Source organism: Carcharodon carcharias, chromosome 14, assembly GCF_017639515.1.
Source record: "Carcharodon carcharias isolate sCarCar2 chromosome 14, sCarCar2.pri, whole genome shotgun sequence".
Lineage (NCBI taxonomy): Eukaryota > Metazoa > Chordata > Chondrichthyes > Lamniformes > Lamnidae > Carcharodon > Carcharodon carcharias.
The window spans coordinates 42137732-42163905 of record NC_054480.1 but is presented as its reverse complement, the minus strand read 5'-3'; the positions used below and the strand labels follow the sequence as shown (position 1 = coordinate 42163905).

The 26174-nt window shown below is 40.4% G+C and overlaps 1 protein-coding gene across 2 annotated transcripts; it reads left to right on the top strand.

Annotated features, from left to right (window-relative positions):
• Positions 1-1630: 1630 nt before the first annotated feature.
• On the top strand, positions 1631-26174 carry nsfl1c (NSFL1 (p97) cofactor (p47)). 2 transcript variants are annotated; one of them, XM_041204962.1, is made up of 9 exons: positions 1631-1789; positions 8091-8188; positions 11099-11170; positions 15762-15927; positions 17339-17431; positions 18592-18701; positions 21691-21828; positions 23543-23707; positions 25740-26174. In XM_041204962.1, exons 1-9 carry the CDS (start codon positions 1685-1687, stop codon positions 25900-25902), a joined length of 1110 nt encoding a protein of 369 aa, XP_041060896.1. In that variant the 5' UTR covers positions 1631-1684; the 3' UTR covers positions 25903-26174. The 2 variants fall into 2 exon arrangements, with proteins under 2 accessions (XP_041060896.1, XP_041060897.1); XM_041204963.1 differs by lacking the exon at positions 11099-11170.

Here is a 26174-nt window from a genome sequence, read left to right as displayed (position 1 = left end):
GTCAGTATCCAGAGGACATAAATTAACAAAAGAGTCAGAGGCAACATGAGGAAAGATGATTTATGGAATAAGTTGTTGTGATTTGGAATGCGCTGCCTGAAAGGGTGATGGAGGCATATTGAATAGCAGCCTTCAAAGGATATTTGATAAATCCCTGAATGGGGAAAAATGCAGCACCATGGGGAAAAAGCAGTGGTGTAGAACTAATTCTGTAGCTCTTGCAAAAGCACGATGGGCAGAATGGTTTTTACTGTGCTAAATCATTCTATAACTCTAATATCTGATTCCAGGTATCTGTCTATTAGCCACCGTACCGATGTACAGAAAATATTTGTAGGAATGTTTAAGGAATAGACTTAGGCTAACGTTTTCGAGGATCTTCTTAACCTCCTCTTGGATAATCCTTACCAATCAGGTGGCACCAGTTTTGCCAGCTTTATAAGCTTGGGCAATTACACAGTCTGTGATTGTGATCCTTTGTCCTGGATTTTGTTCTGTGGCATTTTCTGGTACATTCTCCTACTGTACCAAATATTCTGACTGGGGATTTTTGAAGTCACTTGTATTCATAAATAAATAATTAAAATACTGTACAATTGTGCAATTGCAATCATTAATCTTTTATCGTGAAAAATTAGTGATGTTAGATGCAACCTATGATTTCTTTTATTTTGTCACAAAGCCATAAGTCAATCAGAAAACTGCAGCAATATGAATTTTGCCATTTTTCCATGTGGTCTCTCTGAGTAAGGTTGATAACTGAAAACCAACTGGTGGTCAATTAGGATAATTGTGGTCTTGTATCCACAGAGAACATGCCTGATGTTGTCCACATTATCTTAGGATGTATAGAGCCATCTGGAACCTTTAGACCATTGTCTATGTGCTTTTCCAGGCTAGGTCCAGAAATGAACTTTCTCCCATACCCTCATTTCTGAATTCTCATATTTTCTCATTACTAAGTTCCAGTTTGTATCAAGCTGAAAAGGTTTGTGTCAATCCAGAGTTTTGGGGTTTGTACTTAAATTTCTCTACTATTTTAAGCATACATATGTGTACTTGTAACAATTACTAACCTGGGTTTTAAACTAAAACCTGTTTTAAAATAATATGTATGGGAATTTAACATCTGCTTTAAAAACTGGACACAGCACAATTTCAATTCCATTTCCCAGAAACAGGAAAGTAGCCCCTGAGTATCCAGCCAATATATAATCCTTGTGCACACAAGGTCTGCAGGCAAAGAAGTGGAGTGGCAGGTAATGCCCCTTTTTTTATAGAAACATCTGTCTAACGATAAATTCACATTATCTCTAAAACAATGTTAACTAATCTTCAAATATTTCAAGTAAAATAACCTAGCTGAATTTTATTCGTGAAATCACACAAATTAGTACACTTTTTTCCTTTTAAAGATCTTACTGTAATCCTTAAATTGTTTATTTAATATAAGCTAAATCATGAAAATGAAATAAATCGTAAAGAATGATTTATGAGTAAGCAAATATCAGAGAAAGCAACCAAAGTATTTGAAACTGTTTTATTTATGTCACAACACTGCAATGATTGTTGCTCCTTTGAGCTTTTATTTTGTATGCTGCGAACCGGGGGATAGTTTGTTTCCACCGGAACCTTTGTGCGTGAGATTTTACGTGGGCGAACAGTACAGTTGGGACACGGGAAGATGGAGGTGCCGGAGGAAGAAGCTATACGTGAGTTCGTTACAGTAACAGGCGCCGAGGAGGAGCGGGCCCGCTTCTACCTGGAGTCCGCGGACTGGGACCTGCAGGTAAGGCCGGTATTTGGGGGAGGAAAGCGTGAGAGCGACTTATCCTGCTGGAGTCGGGCTCAGGTTTGGGCCTGTGCAAGTGTCCCGTTAAATGGCGCCGGGTTAGCGCGGTTCCCTCTTATAATGTGATCCTGCTCCGGGGCCGCAAAATGCTGGCCTGGTTCAGCTCCCTCCCTCTTTATGGGTTGGGTCGGGGTTTTGAGTGGTGATTCAGCAACTTTTAGCCGCAGTGCGGGAGCTGGGCCTGCATGAAAGGGAGATGTGGGATCAGTGAGTCAGTGGCCCTGGATGGATTATAGAGGAGATGGCTGCAAATGGGAAAAGTGCATCGTTTGCGCCCCACGAGCTATGCCCAGTGTTACCATCAAGTGTTAGATACAGCTGAAGGACTTTGGCCCGCGTCTGAGCTTCGTGACTTGGCTTTATTAGTAGATTTGCTTTTTAAAAAATGATATTTTTGCAGGGAGGATGGGCTTTAGTGTGCAATGACCCACCACATAGCATTTTGAGAGGGAGTCAGCCTTGTCCATTAAAGTGCCCGACATCAAGATCTTGATTAGGAAGTTGGTCACCAGAAAGTCTTGTATCTGGTGTTGAATTTGGATGTCTAGAACATCAAGCTGGCCAGCATATGACCAGGTTGCCTTCTACCATGTAAAAGCAGATGTCAGTATTGAAACTTATGAGAAACTGAGGCTTAGGATGACAGGTATCACAAGACATCACTTGAATGCTGCATGTCCAAACACATTCTGATATCTAGGGTTGGGTACCAACTGTCCGCCAAGCAAGGGCTCAAAATATAATTCTCTAGTATCATAAAATCTTTACAGTACAGAAGGACACCATTCCACCCATTGAGTCTGCACTGGTTCTCTGAAAGAGCATTCTATCTAGTGCCACTCTGCAGCCTTATCCCTGTAACCTTGCACATTGTTTCTTTTCAGATAGCAATCCAATTCCTTTTTGAATACCTTGATCAAACCTGCCTCCAGCACCCTCTCAGAAAATTTGTTCCAGTCTCCAACTTTTCACCCACTCCTCTGGGTGAAAAACCTTTTCCTCACATTACTCCTTTTGCCAATTATTTTGAATCTGTGTTCTCTAGTTCTTGATGCTCTCCTTAAGTGGGAACAGTTTCTCCCTATTTGCTCTGCCCACACCCCTCAGGACCTTGAATACCTCTATCAAGTCTCCTCTCGGCCTTCTCTTCTCCAAGGAAAACAGTCTCAACCTCTCCAATCTATACTCATAGCTGCAGTTCTTTATCCTTGGAATCATTCTTGTGGATCTCCTCTGTACTCTCTCCAATGCCTTCACATCCTTCTTCAAGTATGGTGCCCAGAACTGGACACAGTACTCCAGATGAGGCCTAACTCTAGTGCCTTTGCAACATGACTTCCTTACTCTTGTACTCAATGTCCACATTAATAAAGCCTAAGATACTGCATGCTTAATTAACTGCTCTCTCAACATGCCCTGCCATCTTCATTGACTTATGTACGTATACACAGAGGTCCTCCCGTTCCTGCGCCTCCTTTAGATTTTCTCCCTTTATTTTAGACTGTCTCTCCATATTCCTCCTGCCAAAATGAATCACCTCACGCTTTTCTGCATTGAACTTCATCTGCCACTTGTCTGCCCAATCCATCAACATGCCTACATCCTCTTAAAGTTCAAGACTATCCTCATCACAGTTGACAATGTTTCCAATCTCCGTATCATCTGCAAATTTTGAAATCATGCCCTGAACACCACAGTCTAGTTCATTAATATATATCAGGAAGAGGAAGGGTCCCAACACTGACCCCTGGGAACTCCACTACAAACCATGCTCCAATCTGAAAAGCAACCATTTATCATTACTCTCTGTTTCCTGTCACAGCCAGTTTTTTATCCAAAAAGTGCCTACTTTCCCTTTTGTTCTATGAGCTAGAATTTTGCTCACAAGTCTATTATGTGACATTGTATCAAATGCCTTTTAAAAATCCGTTGCCCTTATCAACCTTCTCTGTTACCTCCTCAAAAAAGTACAGCAAGTTAGTTAAACATGATTTTTCCTTGATGAATCCATGCTAGCTTTCCTTAATTATCCTGCACTTGTCTAAATGGCTATTGATTATTTTTCCTGAACTATAATTCCTAGAAGCTTCCCTACTACTGAAGTCAAACCAACTGGTCTGTAGTTGCTGGCTTTATCCATTCATCCATTCGCTATTCTCCAGTGCTCTGGCACCACCGCTGTGTCCATGGAAGACGGGAAGATTATCACTAGTGCCCCTGCACTACCGATCAATGTCATTGTACCTTTTTCATTCCTTACCTCCACCCAGAGAGATTCTGTCCTTGACCCATAGAACCATAGAAAAGTTACAACACAGAAGGAGGCCATTCAGCCCATTTTGCCCATGCCAGCCTGAGGACACCCAGGTGCCCTTTCTAATCCCACCTTCCTGCACCCGGCCCATAGCCCTGCAGCTTACAGCACTGCAGACAATGCTCCAGTTGTGGCCTCACCAGTGTTTTATATAATTCCAAATTATATCCTTTGTTTTATATTCTATACCTCTGCCAATGAAGGAGAGCATTCCATATGCCTTCTTTACAACCCTGTCTACTTGAACTGCTGCCTTCAGGGACCTGTGTACTTGTACGCCAAGATCTCTCACTTCCTCCCTCTCCAGTGCTGTAATGCCATCTTTAACCAATATTGCCACTCCCCCACCCCCCCCAAAACCCCTTTCCTGTCTGTCCTAAACAGCTTGTACCCAGAAATATTTAAAGCCCAGTCCTACCCTTCTTTGAGCTAGGTCTCTGTTATAACAATAATATCATAATTCTATTTGTCAACCTGTGCCTGTAGTTCACCAGTCTTACTAACCACACTCCATGCATTCACATATATGCACATTAACCCTGATTTAGGCTTTTTTCTTACTTTCTCCCTTACTCTGACCCCACCTAATGACTTACTATTGCCTACTCTAATTCTATCAAACTCTCCAAGTATTCAGTTTACCTTGATGTTACTCTCTGATATATCCTCCTTATCAGTTAATACTTCTCTACTCCCCATTGCCAGTTTTTCTCCTCTCCACTCTGAATTTCCCCTCAGGTTCCCATCCCTCTGCCAACCTAATTTAAAGTCTCCCCAACAGCACTAGCAAATCACCCCGCGAGGACATTAGTCCCAGTCTTGTTAAGGTATAACCCATCCTTCTGGTACAGGTCCCACCTTCCCCAGAACCAGTCCCAGTGCCTCAGAAATCTAAAGCCCTCCCTCCTCCTCCAGCCACATGTTGAATTTCTCAATCTTTCTATTCTTGTGCTCACTAGCACATGACGCTGGGAGTAATCCTGAGATTACCACTCTCGAGGCCCTGCTTTTTAATTCCCTTCCTGATTCCCTGAAACCTGCTTTCAGGACCTCATCCCTTTTCCTACCTAAGCCATTGGTGCCAATGTGGACCATGACCTCTGGCTGTTCACTCTCCCCACAAAAGAATGTCCTGCAGCCGTTCTGTGACATCCTTAACCCTGGCACCAGGATGCAATATAACATGCTGGAGTCACGTGTACAGTCACAGAAACACCTGTCTGCTCCCCTAACTATGGATCCCCTACCACGTTAGCTCTTCCTCCTCCCTTCCTGTGCAACTGAGCCACCTGCAGTGTCACGAGCTTGGTTCTTGCTACAGTCCTCTGAGGAACCATCTCACTCACCGGTATCCAAAATAGAAAAGCAACCACAAGATAGCCGTGGGATTCCTGCACTACTTGCCTATTTCTCTTAAATATTCAGGCAGTCACCCATTCCCTCTCTACCTGTGTGCTTCTTAGCTTTGGTGTGATCACCTCTTGAAACATGTATCTACATAATCCTCGACCTTGTGGATGCACCACAGTGACTCCAGAAGCCACTCAAGTTTCTGCAGCTGGTGACACTTGTAGTCTTCGAGGGCATTTTGTGCCTGCAAGACTTCCCACGTTCTGCAGGATGCAAGATTCCAAATGGCTGAGCTGCACTGACTGACCTTAAACTTTATATAAAGTGTTTATTAGAGATTTGTATAATAGTAACTGTCCTCCTTGTTGAGGAGATGAGTAAGCTGTCTTGGGACAACCTGGCTTCAAGATGCTGCACTGAGCAATGATAAAATAGAACAAATTTACCCTTAATGACAACTTTACTAAGTCTGATCACGGAACCTGAAAGGCCTCCCGAATTATAAGCCACTGTTCATTGATCATCTAGCTGAATCATTGATGGGAAGAGAATGGACTGTTACTGGGATTGGCATTTGTCTCACTCCGTTCCCCATAACTACATAAGCAAATGCATTAATGAATAGACTGTACCTAAGTTCAAAATTCACATAAGCTCTATGCTTTTAAATGCTGTAGTTAAACTCCAATACCACTCTCCCTTGCTTATTTAGCTACCTGCGCAGGCTTGGCTGTTGCCAACCTTACTTAAGCTCAGAGAACTTTGGTTACGATATGCCCTTTGGGGAGGGTACATTCTATAATTAGTTGGATTTCTCAGTTTAATTTGGGGCTTTGGTTGGGTTTATGCAACTGCCTATTACTGCATTGACTGAAAACCAAACGGAAAATCTCAAGGAAACGATGAGTATGTAGGATACATGGCACAGAAGTGGCCCATGTCGGTGTTTATGCCCCACTTGAGTATAAGAACAGAGGTGGATCCCTGTTTTTAAAAAAAGTCCTAAGTAAAGATACACGTAAAGCTATAATTGAGAAAAGCTCAAAACCAGAATTTTTCCTCTGAAAAGTTAAGGAGGAATCTAATAGAGGATTTTAAAATTCTAATAGTTTTTGAGAGGATGCATAGCGTAATACTTTGCATTTTTAGTTGACAATTCTGTTGTAAAGCCAACACTTACACAATGGAGTAAAAAACATCCTGCTATGATTCTGCTTAACAAATAGGAAAAGGAAACCATTGAAGGTGAAATGAAATTAACCATTAGAGAAAAGCCCTAGGAAGATGAGGAAGCTTAAAGGGCAAAGAATTAAATGAGATAAACTGGCTAAAATATTTAGATGGAAGAAAATGTTTAAAAGCAAAGAGCAATCAAATTAGTCTGATGTAGACCATGACTATTTTCTGGGACCTTAGAAATATTTTTCAAACCCTTAGATTATGCTCCACCATTTACAAATTTGTGCAGTTCCATAACATTCCTGGTAATGTAATTATGCAGAACTGTTCATAATGACTGGGACAGCGACTCAGAGATATACAGTTCCTTGATGTTTTCATTGTTATTGTGTTTGGTAAAGGAAATTATTCATCTGAAATTTAAGGCATTTGTTTTTAGACAGTTTGCGAACCAAATACATTAAAAGCAAATCTGCACAATAGCAATCTAAGAAGCCGTCCTGCTCCATTTAGAGTGGATGCCACTTGCTGAACTTTCACTGACATACCTGTGCATCAGTCCTGACCCACTGAGAGTGCTGCTTGGAACTCCAAGGGCATCATTTTCCTTTAATCAAATAACTGTTCTCCATCTGTTAGCCCAGGAATTCAATATTGGTAGGGTATTTGACAGAGAGATATCACAGGTGAACTGTCTCTCATTCTGACCCAATATCAGCACTCTCCAGCAAGAGTTACTGATACTGAGATTTCTGGTTTACTCCTTGCTGGCCTAGAACACTGAGGGCATTTGTAGCATCTCCCTGCTATCACCATTGTTTGAGATCAGCTAACTTGCACAGACTGCAAATTGATTTTGGTGATCTTCTAGTCTGTGCGCAGACTGACTTACTGACAACCTTTGAGGAGGAGCCATCAAATCTTTATAGCCATGTTGTTAGATTTTAATCCTTTTTTGGTCGGAGTGTGATTTCGTATAGACAGTGCATTTTTGTTTGAATATTTTTGAATTCACTGGTTTAATAAACATATTCAGATTTAAATGGGGCAGATTACATGCAGTAGTGGGTTGCTTACTGCTAATCTTTTTCAATAATTGTGAATAGTTATGGTATGCTTAACATCAGTTGCTAATTCTGATTCTTACTGCATGTTTTCTGAACTTCGAACAATATGTTCACCTTGCAGATCAAGGATGCAACATCGATAATCTAATCATTTTGTCTTCATTTGGAATGCCTGATGGTTCCAAAGGCTATAATGACCTAAAGGTCTTTGGAATCCTGTATGGACTGGCATTTTTATATTAAGACTGAAATGAGAATTTTTGTGCAACCACAATAAAGTTAATTTGATGCTTGAGAAAGATCTCCAGTATTGTATGTTTGGTTGCAGCTCGCCCTGGGCAGCTTTTATGAAGAAGGTGGTGACGATGATGTGATAACTCTTCCACAGCCTGAACCCAGTACAGGTTCGAGAACCGTAGCACCAAGGTGAGGGCCTTAAGTTTGTGTCAGACTCCGTACAATTGTTAGTGCTTTCCCACTTCATTATTCTCCTCTACCACCTCATTAGCTTTTGGTACCTTACTGGAGTACTGATCTGCTGTCATATCTGGTGTGAGCTCACAAAGTGAGTGCTGGCAGGTTAACTTTAATGTCCATATATATTTGTTTCCAATGTGGATTACTGGGTAGTGACTGGAACAGGAGTCTTGCAGCTAAGTGACCTGCTAAAACATGTTTTATCTCTGCACCGCAGCCTAAAATTGCTAGGAAATAAGAATGTCTCACCGGTGTAGCAAGTAGTGCATGTCTGAAATTAAAATCCGTGATTGAGGTAGAAAGTTTTTCGCTCTTTATCTAACTCTTGCTGACCTAGGTGTACTCTTTGCTAATAGCAGATGTCAAACATTGAAAAAAAGGTTGCATTTCCTTTACTACAGGCATTTTATTATAATGAGTATAATAAAGTAAACACAAAATCAAAACTTGGTGTTCCATCCCATGACCTTGCATTTCACAGCTGTATATACATGCTACCACCAAAGTTAACTTTTAAAACCTGTTCCAAAGCTATGTGGCTTTAAATTTGTATCCAAATTGTGTTGTGGTCAGCCTTGTTTAATTACGTTCTTGAGGCTAAGCGTAACAGTGGAGCTGCCGGGATTTACCCTTAACATTTACAGTACCAAATCTGTTTATTTTATTTTTCTGATGGCCAAGAGTACAAAAGTTAATTGTACTATAATCAGTTGCACATCTGCAAACAATTGTTATTTACTGGAGGTATGCAAACCCTGTGAAACTACAAGGGATGTGAAAAGATTCCCTGATTTGGACACATGTGTACGTATATTGGGACAGCTGAGAATTTTGAGGTCATTGATTATTTCATTTACCTTTATCTCTGTCTCCTTTATATTAGCATTCTCTGCCTCGGTCCTCTTTTATTCCATCCCAGATTTTATTTTTCGTTTCTCTGTTTGCTGATGTCACCTTGCTGTCGTCTGCCATAGTTGGGTGATAATATCCAGAAATGGCTTTAGCATTTCTGCTCGTGCACAATATTATAGGCCATGACGCACTGCACCTTCTTAAAAAAATCTTATCACCAGGGAATTGTCAGTTACCATGTTGAGTGAGAGTCTTCTGGGACACTGGAAAAACTGTTAGGGGAAAGAAACAATTAACCTGTGTCTAAGCAGGGTATTGTGGATATGTATAAGAAGTGACTTAATATTTCATCCTGTAAGGGACCACCTAAATGGGCATTTTTCTGGGGTACTTTGTGTTTACAGTGGGGGATTGTACTTAAGAGCAGTAAGAAGTCTCCAGTGCAAATACAGGTGTCAACAATCAGTCTTGATGGCAGCAACATAGTCATGTAATGTGTTTTATTAAGCAGCATGTTGTTTAACAGCCCACTCCTATATTTTGATGCCAATTTATGTCAAATGAAATCTATTTATTGACTCATTCTTTGATTTCTGTCTGGCTCTAGCTCTGTTTTTAACATATCATCGGATCATTCTTTTGCCGCACAAAAGATTAATACAGAAGATAAGATCATACGGAGTTAGGGGTAATACATTAGCTTGGATAGAGGATTGACTAATCAACAGAAAGAGAGTTGGGATGAATGGATATTTTTCTGAATGACAAGCTGTAACTAGTGGGGTGCCACAAGGTTTGGTCCTTGGGTTCCAACTATTTACAATCTATATTAATGACTTGGATTCAGGGATAGAAGGTACTATAGCTAAATTTGCAGATGACACCAAAATAGGTGGGAAAGTAAGTTGCAATGAAGAATAAGAAAATTACAAATGGATGTGGACACGTTAGGTGAATGGGCCAAAATTTGGCAGATGGGAGGTTAACGTGAATAAGTGAGGTTATCCATTTTGGTCGGAAGAATAAAAAGGCGACTTAATATTTAAATGGAGAGAAACTTCAGAATGCTTCAGTGCAGAGGGATCTGGGTGTCTTCGTGCATGAATCGCTGAAAGCTAGTATGCAGGTACGGCAGGTAATATGGAAGGCAAATGGAATTTTGGCATTTATTGCTAAAGGAATAGAGTATAAAAATAGGGCATTGTTGTTGCAACTGTACAAGGCATTGGTGAGACCGCACCTGGAGTACTGTGCACAGTTTTGGTCCTCTTACTTGAGGAAGGATGTAGTTGCATTGGAGGCGGTTCAGAGGAGGTTCACTAGATTGATTCCAGAGGTATGGGGCTTATTTTATGAGAAGAGATTGAGCAGTTTAGGCCTATACTCACTAGAGTTTAGAAGGATGAGAGGAGATCTAATTGAGATATATAAGATGCTAAAGGGGATAGACAGAGTAGACGTGGAGTGGATGTTTCTCCTTATGGGGCATTCTAGAATGAGAGGCCATAGTTTTAGACTAAGGGGTGGTAGATTTAAATCCGAGATGAGGAGGAATTACTTTTCTCAAAGGCCGTGAATCTGTGGAATTCACTATCTCAGAGTGCAGTGGATGCTGGGAAGCTGAATAAATTTAAGGAGGAGATAGACAGATTTTTAATTAGTAACAGGTTGAAAGGTTATGGGGAGAGGGCAGGAAATTGGAACTGAGGCCGAAATGAGATCAGCCATTATCGTATTGAATGGTGGGGCAGGCTCGAGGGGCTGAATTGCCTACTCCTGCTCCTAGTTCATATGTTCTTATTCTTTGCAGTAGCATAAGCCAGTGTTCTAAGCCCTAGTTAACTTCTCTTCCACCTAGGAGGAAGGTGAGAATTAATCTGCCTTTCTTTGGTTAATGAAGGATATTTTTCTGTCTATAACTTTTTTTTGATTAAATTGAAAGTAGATAATAAGGTGAAGTGTCCTTTATGTAATTGTAGTAATATATCTCCTATATTTAAATTATAGTGATGCCCGAGTAACCTCGTTCAGAGATTTGTGGCATGAAGAGAAAGATGACGAAGACGACGAGGGCCAAAGGTCTGCAGATCAATCAGTTTCTCAACTAGAATTTTGTAATTCTCTGTTCAATGTACTAAACTTTTTTTCCATATTGGAATACTCCAATATATCTTTTTCATGTTGTAACTTCCACTCACAAGAGTATGGGATAAATATCTAATGGAAAATGAATTAGAGTGCCATGGGGAAAGATCATGGAAGTGGGGCTAATTGGATTTTTTTTTCATTATTCATTCATGCGATGTGAACTTCGCTGGCTGGGCCAGCATTTATTGCTCATTCCTAGTTGCCCTTGAGAAGGTGGTGGTGAGCTGCCTTCTTGAACCACTACAGTTCATGTGGTGTAGGTACACCCACAGTGCTGTTAGGAAGGGAGTTCCAGGATTTTGATCCAGCGACAGTGAAGGAACAGTGATATATTTCCAAGTCAGGATGGTGAGTTACTTGGAGGGGAATCTCCAGGTGGTGGTGTTCCCATCTATCTGCTGCCCTCGACCTTCTAGGTGTAGTGGTCGTGGGTTTGGAAGGTGCTGTCTAAGGAGCCTTCGTGAATTCCTGCTGTACATCTGCACACTGCTGCTACTGTGCATTGGTGGTGGTGGGAGTGAACCTTTGTGGATGTGGTGCCAATCAAGTGGGCTGCTTTGTCCTGGGCAGTGTCCAGCTTCTTGAGTGTTGTGGGAGCTACACTCATCCAGGCAAGTGTGGAGTATTCCATCACACTCCTGACTTGCGCCTTGTCGATGTGGACAGGCTTTGACAAGTCAGGAGGTGAGTTACTCATCGCAGGATTCCTAGCCTCTGACTTGCTCTTGTGGCCACAGTATTTATATGGCTAGCTCAGTTCAGTTTCTGGTCAATGGAAACCCGAGGATGTTGATAGTGAGGGATTCAGTGATGGTAATGCCATTGAATGTCAAGGAGCAATGGCTGGATTCTCTCTTGTTGGAGATGGTCATTGCCTGACACTTGTGTGGCGTGAATGTTACTTGCCGCTTGTCAGCCCAAGCCTGGATATTGTCCAGGTCTTGCTGTATTTGGTCGCGGACTGCTTCAGTATCTGAGGAGTCACGAATGGTGCTGAACATTGTGCAATCATCAGCAAACGTCCCCACTTCTGACCTTATGATGGAAGGAAGGTCATTGATGAAGTAGCTGAAGATGGCTGCGTCTAGGACACTACACTGAGGAACTCCTGCAGTGATGTCCTGGAGCTGAGATGACTGACCTCCAACAGTCACATCCATCTTCCTTTGTGCTAGGTATAACCAGTGGAGAGTTTTCCCCCCGATTTCCATTGACTCCAGTTTTGCTAGGGATCCTTGATGCTACACTCGGTTAAATGCTGCCTTGATGTCAAGGGCAGTCACTCTCACCTTGCCTCGGGAGTTCAGCTCTTTTGTCCATTTTTGAACCAAGGCTGTAATGAGGTCAGTAGTTGAGTGGCCCTAGTGGAACCCAAACTGGGTATCAGTGAGCAGGTTATTGCTAAGCAAGTGGCACTTGATAGCACTGTTGATGACACCCTACTTTACTAATAATCAAGAGTAGACTGATGGGGTGGTAATTGGCTGGGTTTGATTTGTCCTTTTTGTGTACAGGACATACCTGGGCAATTTTCCACATAGACGGGTAGGTGCTGGTGTTGTAGCTGTACTGGAACAGCTTGGCTCGGGGCACAGCAAGTTCTGGAGCACAAGTCTTCAGTACTATTGTTGGAATATTGTCAGAGCCCATAGCCTTTGCAGTATCCAGTGCCTTCAGCAGTTTCTTGATATCATGTGGAGTGAATCGAATTGGCTGAAGACTGGCACCTATGATGCTGGAGACCTCCGGAGGAGGCCAAGATGGATCATCCACTTTGCACTTCTGCCTGAAGATCGTTGTGAATGCTTCAGCCTTATCTTTTGCAATGCCATGCTGGGCTCCTCCATCATTGAGTTTGGGGATATTTGTGGATCCTCCTCCTCCAGTGAGTTGTTTAATTGCCCACCACCATTCATGACTGGATGTGGCAGGACTGCAGAGTTTAGATCTGATACGTTGGCTGTGGGATCGCTTATTCCTGCCTATCACTTGCTGTCTATGCTGTTTGGCGCACAAGTAGTCCTGTGTTTTTCACTTCACCAAGTTGACATCTCATTTTTAGGTATGCCTAGTGCTGCCCCTGACATGCCCTCCTCCACTCTTCATTGAACCAGGGTTGATCCTCTGGCTTGATGGTAGAGTGAGGGATATGCCAGGCCATGAGGTTACAGGTTATATCCAAGTACAATTCTGCTGCAGCTCATAGCACCTCATGATGCCCAGTCTTGAATTGCTAGATCTATTTGAAATCTATCCCATTTAGCACAGTGGTAGTGCCACACGACACGACGGAGGTTATCCTCAATGCGAAGGTGGGACTTCATCTCCACAATGACTGTGCGGTGGTCTCTCCTATTGATGCTGTCATGGACAGATGCATCTGCGGAGGCAGGTTGGTGAGGATGAGGTCAAGAATGTTTTTCCCTCTTGTTGGTTCCCTCGCCACCTGCCACAGACCCAGTCTAGCAGCTTGATCAGCAGTTGTTCTACTGAGTCACTCTTGATGATAGACATTGAAGTCCTCCACCCAGAGCTCATTCTGCACCCTTGCCATCCTCCGTGCTTCCTCCAAGTGATGTTCAACATGGAGGAGCACTGATTCATCAGCTGAGGGAGAGCGATACGTGGTAATCAGCAGGAGGTTTCCTTACCTATGTCTGACCTGATGCCATGAGACTTCATGGGGTTCGGAGTCGATGTTGAGGACTCCCAGGGCAACTCCCTCCCCACATATACCACTGTGCCGCCCCCTCTGCTGGGTCTGTCCTGCTGGTGGGACAAGACATACTCAGGGATGGTAACGGTGGAATATGGGACATTATCTTTAAGGTATGATTCTGTGAGGATGACTATGTCAGGCTGTTGCTTGACTAGTCTGAGACAACTCTCCCAATTTTGGCACTAGCCCTCAGATGTTAGTAAGGAGGACTTTGCAGGGTCAACAGGGCTGCGGTTGCCGTTATCGTTTTCGGTGCCTAGGCCGATGCCGGGTGATAACTTTACTAAAGAGCTGGCACAGGCACAATGGGCTGAATGGCCTCCTGTTCTGTACTATTCTATGATTCTAGATGTGTAAAGGACAGTTGACACACTTGTTCCATGTTCCTGGTGAGTTTGATATGATGAGCAATGATTTATCCAGTAAGGTGTACACCAGAGAATGCCCTGGTAATCTGTTCTAATTCATTACTGTCTGATTTTAACCGTATTATGGCCTGTACCATTCCTCTACTTGATTCCCTCCAGCTTTGGGGTGATTGTCACTGCCAAATTTTACCAACCTGATTGGGACCTGCCCCTTATTATTTACTGGATGGGAACTCTTTTTTTTTCAGATTCTTAATGTTTGGTTCAGATCATTGTACACACTTCATTACCCTATCAGTTGCTAACAATATAAAGAGTCCAGTTCAGATCACAGTATATATATATATATATATATATATATATGTGTATCTGATTTGACTGGCATTAATCCAAATTATATTCAGAAACACAGTTCATATCATTTTGACCTGCAGTTCTTCAATTAATTTTATCCCTTTCTTTGAGGACATAGTGATCAATCTTTAGGTCACTGAGGTTAGTTTGTTCAACAGGGTTGAAAGCCATAGCTACTGTAACTTTTTATTTTTCCTATGTAGCTATTAGGAAGCTGTTAAAAACTTTTTTCATCTATCTTAAGAGGATTTCAAAATCGTGTGGGGCTAATGCAGGATTTATTGCTATGTTCCACTGCATGTGAATTTAAATGTCTATTCCTGTTGTATTCTACAATTCCATGATTACGCAGGTAGAGCTTCTTAGTCTATGCAGCAGTGTGAAGCCTGAGGTGTATTGCTTGGATGATTTTTTTTAATGTGTTGAAGTCTTTGTCCCACTTACTGGTGTGGTTATAGAGTGGAGTTGGATGGTTTAAATGTTGTGAAGGGTATGGCATCGGACGTCACAAGTTGGAAACAACCTTTTAATACAATATTGAGTTCCAATTTTAAGCCTGCTGTTGTACAGAAAGTTGTTTACTTTTTAGAAGTCTCTGTTTCTTAAGGTCATTCATTAAATTGCTTTATTGGCTTTAAAACCTGAGCATTGAGCATTTGTAGTTTTAGCTTTGAAACTTTGTACTAATGTGGTGGGAGAGTCACTTTTGTGTTTACTGTAAAGTTCTGGAAACTGTTCAGTGCTGAAACTTGGGTCTTATTGTGTACTTGTGTAAATGCAATTTGTGGCAGCATTAATTCATTGGTTAACCCTGTGTAATAGCAAAAGTAATTATTGCATAATGTCCCATCGTTAGAAATGAGGTAAGCCATCATGTCTGAAATCTAAAGCATGCCATTGAACAAATTTGTAGTGAAAGGAAAAAGTTGAAATTGTTTGTTTTATACTATTGAAGTGCTGTATTCATCAGTATAGTACTGAAAACATGAAGCAGATTGCATGTTTCCTTGAGGCTATTCATGCATAATGATTTTTTATATATATATATAATATACATATATATCTGTTTATTATTTTAAAGGTTTTATGCTGGTGGATCAGAAAGAAGTGGCCAACAAATTGTTGGTCCTCCAAAAAAGAAGAATTCTAATGAAGTAGTGGAAGATCTGTTTAAAGGGGCAAAGGAACATGGCGCGGTTGCTGTTGAGCGAGCTGGCAGAAGTCCTGGAGAATCCAGCAAATCTAAAGTATGTATGGTATTGAAAGCCACCAAGCAGAGTTGTAGGGTGGTTTGCAGGCCTGTGACTGCCTTGCATATCATCAGAGTAACTGAGTTGATAGAATACAAATGCAGATTCATAGTGATAATCAGTTGTATTACAGTGCTAGGTTGATTATAGTCCAGTGTTCTGATTTTATTCCCCAAGATTATTTATTTTCTGCTCATTCCAAGTTTCTCCCATTATAATTCAATATGAGCCAATAACCAAGTGATTTCAATTCGTCAGTGAAGATGCTTATTTTCAAATTGTTTGCATAGTTAACTCCAAATTGTGGACAGACATGCTGCAGATATTGTATTCTAATGCCAAATTTGATTACCACTGCTGCAGAAATTTGCCTCAAGGTGCCAGAGTTCCTAGGTGCCTGACTAGAAAGTTTTATTGCTTACAGATCAACAAAGATATTGGAGTTAAACCTATAATGATTTTTGAAGCAGATTTGCACGTCCATTCTTTTCTAAATACTTTTCTTAACACCATTTCCAAAAATAGTGCTAGCAGGCTTTCACTTGTGCTACTCTCCCACAGCCACCAATTCATCCAAGACTCTGCTGTCTGCATCCTATTCCACACTAACTCTCATCCTCAGTCACCATTTCTCTTGCAGATCTTTGTTACATAGTACTACACAGTATTGACAGCGCAGAAACAGTTCATTCAACCCAACAGGTGCATGCCTGTGGTCGTGCTCACCCAAGCCTCCCATCCTTCATCTAACCCCATCAACAGATCCTTCTATGCCCTTCTCCCTCATGTTTATCTGGCTCCTGCTTAAATGCATATATGCTAGTCACCTCAACCAATTCTTCTGGTAATGCGTTGCACATTCCAACCACTCTCATGGTAAAGATATTTCTCCTTATTTCCCCATTGGATTTATTAGTGACTATCTTATATGCATTTATGGTCCTTAGTTCTGATCTATAGCCAAGTCTGATCTTCAAGAATGTTTATATATGAGCATTTGCCAACCAGATTTGTTGGATAGAGAAAAGAAATGGGCGTCCTGTATTTATTTTTATATTCCATTTTCTCTCCTCTTGACCCCTCCCCCTTTCAGTCCAATACTACAGAGGTCAATCGTAGCACCCTACTTAAGCTATCTTAATGTGGACTAGACTTGAGCAATGCTATGCTAGATGGGTATGCATTTCCCACAAAGTGACTAAATTCTCTACGTGCAACATTTTGATTCCTTGCATATCAAATTAATTTTGTTAATGTGTTAACTTTCAGTTTTATTGTGAAGGTGAGGGAATCTAACTGTAGTTTAGTGATTTTAAAGATTTTGCTTTTACCCTTAATACATGAAGGCAGACTTTATATTCAATTTTTTTAGCCAAGCTGTGAAACTTAATTTTTTTTTCTTTCAAAGCCATTTGGTGGTGGTGGATACCGTTTGGGAGCAACTGAAGGAGAACAGTCTGCATATGTTACAGGAGAGAGGAGAGCAGAGACAGCACAAGATGTAAGTTGTATAAGAAGATGCATTCTGGCTTCTGTGTAAGCTAATTTTCTTTCTGATCAGAGTGGAAAAACCCCATGAGTACATGGGAGTAACATTTCATGTCATTGTTTTTCAACTTAGAGTCATGAATAGTTTTGTTTTTGCTTAAAAAGTAATGAATAAACTATGTGGTTTAAACAACTTTAATATATGTGGATAGATTAGAAACACATCATCTTTAAATTGTTAGTAGATCTGTATTTTTGATCTTGGCCTATGTAGGTTGCAGTTGACCATGTGCATCATGAATTTCTTATGAAACTTTTTGCTTTCAGCTTAAATGCTTGTAGAATTATTCTCAATTTTTTCTCCTAATGCCACAATAATATGTTGATTCTGCAGCACTGTAAAGCATATTTCAATCATGTAAAAAGATCTCTGAACAGATTCCCAACAAGCTTTAAGTCAAGTGCTCTCTCCAGTTTCAAATTGGCAGGTATTTCTGCAGTGTTCTCTTTTTCTTATTTCTCTAGATGTGGGCAGCGCCGATGAGACAGGATTTATTACCCATCCCTAGTTGCCCTGGAGGCATTTAAATCAACTGCATAGTTTGGCTTTGAGTTACATGTAGACCAGACCAGGTAGGGGTGGCAGACCCCTCCCTAAAGGAGTGAACCAGTTCAGTTATTGTTCGCCCAAAAATTCTCAGATTGAACCCTGAGTTGCTAGTGCACAGTTATAAGCGTAAGACTACTGTACCTCTGTAAAAAGAGGAAGCAGGAGACTTATTAAATGCACTCTTTGAAGTGAAAGTTGTTACAGTTTATTGATAACATGACTCTTCAGAGTAAAATAGTAAGTGATTTTTAACAACACTTAAATTTGGAATTGAAGTAAGCACCAAATTAAACTTAGATCATTGCTTTGTTTTATTTCCAGTTGTTGCTTTCATTGTTTAATTTAGATCAGATACAGTTGGGAATGTTGCTGAAGTTTAGCCCATGACCTCATTCAGGGTATAGGGCAATGATGTTATAAGAAATTGAAACCAGTTATGTGGAATTTTACTGTAAGTACTGGCAATTAGACAAGTTTGCCTGTCAGAGTTTGAACAGAATGATTTAGAATGTACTGTTTTTAAAAAGACTGGATTCCACCTCTTTCTGAATGTTGTTCAACAGGTTCATGTTATACTGAAGCTCTGGAAAAGTGGTTTCAGCGTTGATGATGGGGAGCTGAGAAATTACACTGACCCTGCCAATGCCCAATTCCTAGAAGCTATTAGGCGAGGGTAAGTGACCTATTTCACAAGTCTGGCTATGTTGGAATTCAGCTGAATAAAGTTTGCTCTTGCAGCTTCTATATTTGTAACAAAAGTAACTTGTCTAAGGTGATTGCTACTGGATAAATTCTAGCTGCAAGAGCAGAATCTATTTAACTGACCAATATGTCAAGTAAAAACATGGGGAAAATTTGAGATACATAACTGGTTTGTTTGTTGTGAAAGATGCAACTTTTTGTAAATATGGACCATCAAGTGGTGTCAGAGGTCACTGCATGAGAAAATGCATTTCTTTACATTTCACTGTGGTACACTGGAGGCTTTGGCCCAGAACTGCTGATCTCCAGATGGTAATATCCTGGAAGTACCCCCAAAGATGTGCTAGGGAACTACTTGGAAGTCCCGACACAATGATTACACGGGAACTGCCCAGGAAGTTTGGACTTCCAATGGGCAATTCTCCAGCATCTGGAACACTCCGAAAAGGTTTTCAACTCTAAGAATCAGAGACTTCGGGTACTTCAAACTAGCTTACCTGAATAGTTACCCAGGAACTGTTAGGGAAAAAACAATTAGAACTTCTGGGTAAGTATTGAACTGAACCCCCCAATCACTCACGCTGACACTCCAACCTGATCTGACTGACCACCCCCCACCCACCCAATCCTCCGACCCTTACCTTACCCGACTTCACCATCCTACCCACCCTGCCTACTTACCTCACTCACACTCATTCACTAACACAGTGAAAAGCTACTTAAATATCCCAAAGCTTTTCAGTGCATTAGTAAAAGAAGACATGCTAAAATACGGTAGCTAGTGCCATAAAAAGGGGGCATGGCTAGGCTTCCCCCAACAATCCTGCACTACAGAGAAGGACTCCCAGGGTAGATGGTGGTTTAGTTGTAATGTCATTGGACTAGTAATTCAGAGGCCCAGGTTAATCATAGAATCATACAATGATACAACATATAAGGAGGCCATTTGGCCTATCATGCCTGTGCTAGCTCTTTGTAATAGATGTACTATTAGTCTCTCTCCCCTCGTCTTTCCCCAAAGCCCTCCAAATTTTCTTTTTCAGGTATTTATTTATTCAATTCTCTTTTGAAAGTGTTATTGGTTCTGCTTCCACCACCCTCTCAGGGACGTGGGTTTAAATCCCCACCATGGCAGTTGGTGGGATTTAAATTCAATTAATAAATCTGGACTTGAAAGCTAGACTCAGTAATGGTGACCATAACCATATCATCGATTGTTGTAAAAACCCATATGGTTCACTAATTGTCCTTTAGGGAAGGAAATCTGACTCCAGACCCACAGCAATGTGATTGTCTTTTACATTGCCTTGTGAAATGGCCTAAGAAACATTCAGTTCAGTGGCAATTAGGGATGGGCAATAAATGCTGACCTTGCCAGTTATGCCCTCATCCCATGAAAGAATAAAGAAAAAAATACTTTGCATTTCTGAAGTGGCATGGTTTGGAAGTCTGGGTGAGAAATGCAGAACTTCGGTGCAAGGTAAGAAAATAGGAGTGAAGTGGCAATCCAACGGAAATTTCAGCTCATTAGTTAATCCAAGTCATGTTTGTTCCATGACTTGATTCTTTGAATCAGCCAATGGAAGTGGTAATGAGCACTAACAGAAAACAGTGCCTATTAGTGTAATGTTTACTAACCAAATTTATTTATGTTAACATAGGAACAGGAGTAGGCCATTCAGTCCCTCAAGCTTGTTCTGCCATTGGATGAGATCATGACTGATCTGTATCTTAACTCCATCCATCTGCCTTGGCTCCATATCTTTTATACCCTTTGCCTAGCAATAATTTTTGACCCTCAGATTTAATTGAACTAGCATCCACCACTTTTTGTGGGAGAGGGTTCCTAACTTCTACCACCCTTTGCATGTAGACGTGTTTCTTAACTGCTCCCCAGCATCGACTGGCTCTTTCACCAGTGGAAAACAGGATTTTGAAATTGGAAATTGGATTTTAAAAGGACCTTTTAGTTCCTTTCAAAATCCTAAAAAGCACGATCAAAATACCCATTAACCTTCTACATTCCACTGAATACAAGCCTAGTTTATGTATTCTTTCCTCATAATCTAAATCTTTGTATTTTGAATCCCTTTTGTTTAAATTAAGTGGATCTAAAATGGCATTTTCGTTCTTTTTCAGGATAGTACATCGCCTCTGATGTCATATCTGGTCCATTCTCTTGCTGTAGAGAAGCAAAGCAGTTTTAAGAAAATAAAAATGATCAATTCTGGCAAAACATTTTTTCTGTCCTCCCCTTTAATAATCATGTTTATGTGGATTCTTGATACACCTTCAACGTTTCTGCCTTGGTTATCAGTATTTTCGAAAATGTTGATGACTGCTTCAAAGTAAACTACATAATTTGAAGCTTTCTTAGTATAGGTAGGGAGTGCAATTTTAGCAATCTTATTCACTGTAGATGGTTGAGGGACTGCCAGTACTGTTGATTAGATCTCTTATTCGAATATAGGTTCTGTCAGCCTAGAGCAAAACATAAAATTTTAGATGATCTAATTTATTCTGGAATATTTGATGGACTATAGATAATAGGCTGGCTGCCAAAATTGAAGTTCATTCTATTCTGACAAGGCTGCTGATATGAACAAGTATAAAGAATCTCCTGCCAAGGGGTTACTTAAGCCAGTTACCATGTATTTTTCATATATTATTGTTTTGTTCCACCTGCCAAGGTGAGTGCATGTGTTAGTTCATTAATACTTCAATCAAGCTAGTCCCTCACCTAATCCTGAGAATTCTCACCTCCTGATTTTGGAGGTATTGCAGTGCAGCTCATTTGACTTCAGGAGAAAGTTAAGGTTGCCTGCTTTCAGGGCAATTCCAAAATACTTTGCAGGAATTTCTTTTTTATACTTTATATGGAGCTTTAAGTAAAACAGTAAGTTTCAGTTCCTGATGTTTGTCATTTCTTTTTTGAGTGTCCTTCATTTTGTTATTCACAGTGAGATTCCACTGGAGTTGCGAAGATTGGCTCGAGGTGGACAGGTAAATCTGGACATGGAAGACCACAGAGATCAGGAATTTGTAAAATCAAGGGCTGTGTTTAAGGCATTTGGAGGAGAAGGACAGAAGTTGGGGAGGTAAATGTAGTAACCTTGCACAAGTATTTCTTTTTTTAAAAGTCAATACTTTAAACTCCTTCTACTACCCATGCAGGATCTAATTTAAATGCGATTCACTAAGTTGTTACAGTTAGTCTGTTTGAAGCAGCGGTAATTGGGAATATTGATGTTGGTGAGTGCAAGGCATTTTGTTTCAATGTCTTTTTTACTTCTGGGAACTGGCCAAATTGAGGTGCATGTCTTTTCTCGCTGGTGAACCAGGTGAAATGAATTCCAAAGTTCATTGACAGAGGAATGAGTTTTTCTACTTTTTCCTTGAAACACAATCTTTTGAATCAGCCCCTGATTGGATGTTTCATTTGTGCCTCAGTCACTTCAGAGCAAAATGCAGTCCTTGAAGTGGAGGTCTACACAGCTTGAGTGTGGCAATCGTGGACTTGTACTCTACTGACCTCACAATAAACTGTGTTCTGCTTACTTTGTTGTATGATGTTCTGCAATGGCTAGACTATAACTACCAGACCGTCTCACTGCCAGTTTGTTTGATACCAATCATTAGTATATGCCGCTGTTTTAAACCCTCTCGACAATATTTGGCATGGTTATGCCCCCTTTCAGATTGTCTAGGTCAGATGTCAAATAGAAATCACTGACTAGCCACAGGCATGGCTATAGCAATACTGCTTTAGCAACAAGCACTAGAAAATGCCTCGTACTGTAGGTAAATGTACTTCATACACAATATGTTTACTTAAGAAATGTCTACCATCATTCAGTACAAACTTTAATGTATTTCCCTTTCACCTAAAGTTTGGAATTCTGGTATAATTTTATTAGACACAGGGCATCTTAGTTTTTTTTCCCAGCAGTTGTGTGAGATGCTTTCTTGATAATCACTCTGACATTGATGTTGATTTGCGCAACAAGACGCACCAGTCGAACTCATATTTTCATCTGAGGATTACTTTATCCCAGATCATGTTAAAGTTAATCATGTCATGATTGCTGTCACCCAGGAATGCTACAGTTTCTATTCATATTATGCTTTCTGCGTTACTTGCTATTGCCACCTAAAAATGCCTTTCCTGGAAGTTCTAATAGAAAGCAGTCATGCATTACATAACATTTACTGGTTGAGATTCTAGCTTGGGAACTCTCAGTTTATATTGGTTGGTTAAAATTTTCTATTAGCATTAACTTTCCGTTTGAACATATTTACCTTTTCTTTTCATATAATAACCTTCCCTTTTTGCTTTAATGCTTTGTAGCAAATCTAGAGCTATTTTTAGTCCGGTTGTACTATATATTTCCAATCAGAATAGTTTATTGGGAAACATATTCTCTACCAGTGGGTTTATACATCCTGGGACTCCCTGATGTATTGAGTCACTTTGCCTTCTTACCTGCCTATTTGTATGTATATGCTGTAAGAGAACAAGCCTATGCATTGAAACATGCCTTTCCTTGTTTGATGTTTCTGCCAGTAACTGCTGCTATTTGTTTTTAATATTAGGGGATCACAATCAGACCTTGTTTGAGGTTAAACTTCTGAAAGCTATATAAGGTTGTTTTACTTTAAATATTTCATATTTTGGACTATGTTCATTTGCAGCTGATTTTGTTTAGTCTGCACACCCTTGCCTCTTCTACCTACTGTATCAGTATTAGAATTGCTAAGGGACCTTGAGTACAATTTAGAGAAACAGACCCTGTTTTTCTTTTTATTTCATAGTGCCACACCCCAGCTAGTCACTACAACTTCTCCAGCACAACAAGCAGAAAATGAAGCAAAGGCAAGTTCTTCTGTTAATGTAAATGAATTGCTACCGACCACTAGTATCCAGATACGGCTTGCAGATGGAGGGCGTCTTGTTCAGAAGTTCAATCACACGCATAGGTAAGATAATGGCATCCAGTGTAATTTTCAAGCTTATTCCCTATTTTCAGAAGAGAATTGACATCGCTAATTTCCTTGAAGTGGCCTATATATGCATTGTTGGACTTTTGTTGGTTCCCATGTCCCTGCAATAGCTGCTGCATTATAACATACAAAGCGCTCCAAAAATGTTTACATTGATCTTGCTTCCCTATTGCATGGAAATCCTTGCAACAATGACAAAATATGAAAGAAAATGTTGTTTCTCTCCTGCCTCTCTCTCTCAAAGGTGCTAACCTTTACTGGAGTTCAAGGTACTACTTGCCCTTCAGTACCTCATTCCAGGCATATTATTCAGGTGTGAACCTAGGCATGAGTGTTGGGCTTTCATCATGGACATCATTTGATCATTCCTTTCTGAGGTCCATTCAGAATACATCACGGTATGTTTTCCACTCTGTCCCTTGAGCTCTGAGGCCAGTAGTAGAACATCTATCAGCATCTGAGCTAGCTAGCACAACTCAGAAAAGAAATTGTATCATTGACCATTTTGATCTGTGTGGCTCAGTCTATGCATTTTCCAAGCTTCAGAAAAGCAGCATAATTCTTTGGCTGATTATTGGGATTAGACTCTCAGCAACTGCCCTTCCTCTTTGCTAAATATAATTTGACAATTGGAAGAGTAAATGTCAAAACTAATTCTAAAATGTTGTGCAAAGTATTCTCCAAATATTTGGTTTTCATCTTTGGTTTCCAATGGAAAAATCACAAATAGATTTCTAAACATGGCAGTGATGCTTGTATTTATATGGAACTTTATCAAAGTTTTATTTTTATTTTTAAAATCCTCACCTTTAAAATTCGTATTGTTGTTTTCAGTCCCTCCATGACCTGTGTAATCTCTTCCAGTCCTACAATCCTCGGATACCTGCCCTGCTCTTGGCCCCTTGAGCAGTCCTGATCGGTAATCGCATCTTCAGTCGCCTAGGCCTTAAGTTCCAATAAATGTTTCCCTAAACCCCTCTGCCCCTCCATCTCACTTTCCTCCTTTAAAACACTGCTTAAAACCAACTTCTTTGACCAAGCTTCTGGTCATCTGTCCTAATATCTCCTAACATGGCTTGGCGCCATATTTTGTTTATAATGCTTTTGTGAAGTACCTTGGGATTTTTTTTAATGTTACGGGTGTTATATAAATCTAACTTTTCTTGAAATGCAGTGACTCTTTTATGACAATCGTTTGGACCAGCAACATCTCTCATTTTTCCCATGAGGTAAATTGTGAGCAAATTTGGTTTCGGTGATGTTACCTGAGAGAGAGGATGGTTGATCAGAGCACTCAGAGTACCCTGGTCACCTTCAAATAATGTAATGGGGCTTTCAACATTAGCTTAAATCCTAGAATAAGCACTCATTTTAATATCTCACCAAAGAATTTTAACTTGAACAATTTAGCACATGCAATAGTACACAGAGTTTCAGCCCAGGTTGTGTGCTCACACCTGACGCTGGGTGTCTTGCGATACCTGCTCAATTGAGCATTCTTTGTGTCTTTAGCTTTGGATAGCGAGTATTTGCAGCCAATTCAACCACACTTCACGGGTATTCGAACTGAACTCCTATCAATGTCCTCACCCAACAACCACAGATGTCCATTTTTCCAGCAGTGGTCACTGGAAAACAGTCAGAAGAATTTGTGGTCTTTTCTTGCTCTGTGTAGCCAGGTGCTGAAAGTCAGTTGGAACAAATTTCTACTGTCACTTGAGTTGAGATCAGCTAACTCAGTATAAACCCTGATTTTTGTCTAAATACATCAGTCACTCACTGGACTAAACTCATTGAGCCATCAAGTTAGTGAATCCAATGGAAAGGAAATAAGTGCCTGATTTAGACCAAATCTGCATTTATTGACAGTATAGTGAAACTATATCAGGAACAGATTGATCATCGTAGTACCCTGTTTTTAGAAAATTTAAGAAATTCAATCTGTACAGAAAACCTGGGATTTGTTTCGAACATATTTGAGAAAAATAACTTTTTTTTCCTTTTACAGTGTTCAGGATATTCGACATTTCATTATTGATGCCCGTCCGGCTCTCGCATATACTCCTTTTGTGCTGATGACCACCTTCCCTAGTAAAGAGCTGACAAATGAGAATGAGACCCTGAAAGAAGCCAATCTGCTGAATGCTGTAATAGTACAGAGGCTGAAATGAATGCACTTCTCCATCAAACCTCATGTTTGTGGAGTATTTGAACTGTTCGGACTTTCTGTTAGTTTAACTCACTGGTTGTGATAAATTGGAGAAAATGCTTTTAAATGAAACTGTTCACCCTTAGAGTTATTCAACTAATAATATGTGAGCATTCAGTTACACAGCTTTAAGCGTGACTTTGTGATATAAACCTTAATTGCGTATTCTGATTTGTAATTTTTTTTGCGATTTTTAAGTGAAAATATTATACATTAAAAGTTCAAATCCACAAA

Coding starts and splice junctions, on each gene's coding strand:
- nsfl1c (XM_041204962.1), top strand. CDS start 1,685: ATGGAGGTGCCGGAGGAAGAAGCTATACGTGAGTTCGTTACAGTAACA. Junction 1,790..8,090: donor CCGCGGACTGGGACCTGCAG/GTAAGGCCGGTA, acceptor GTTTGGTTGCAG/CTCGCCCTGGGCAGCTTTTA. Junction 23,708..25,739: donor AAGTTCAATCACACGCATAG/GTAAGATAATGG, acceptor TTCCTTTTACAG/TGTTCAGGATATTCGACATT.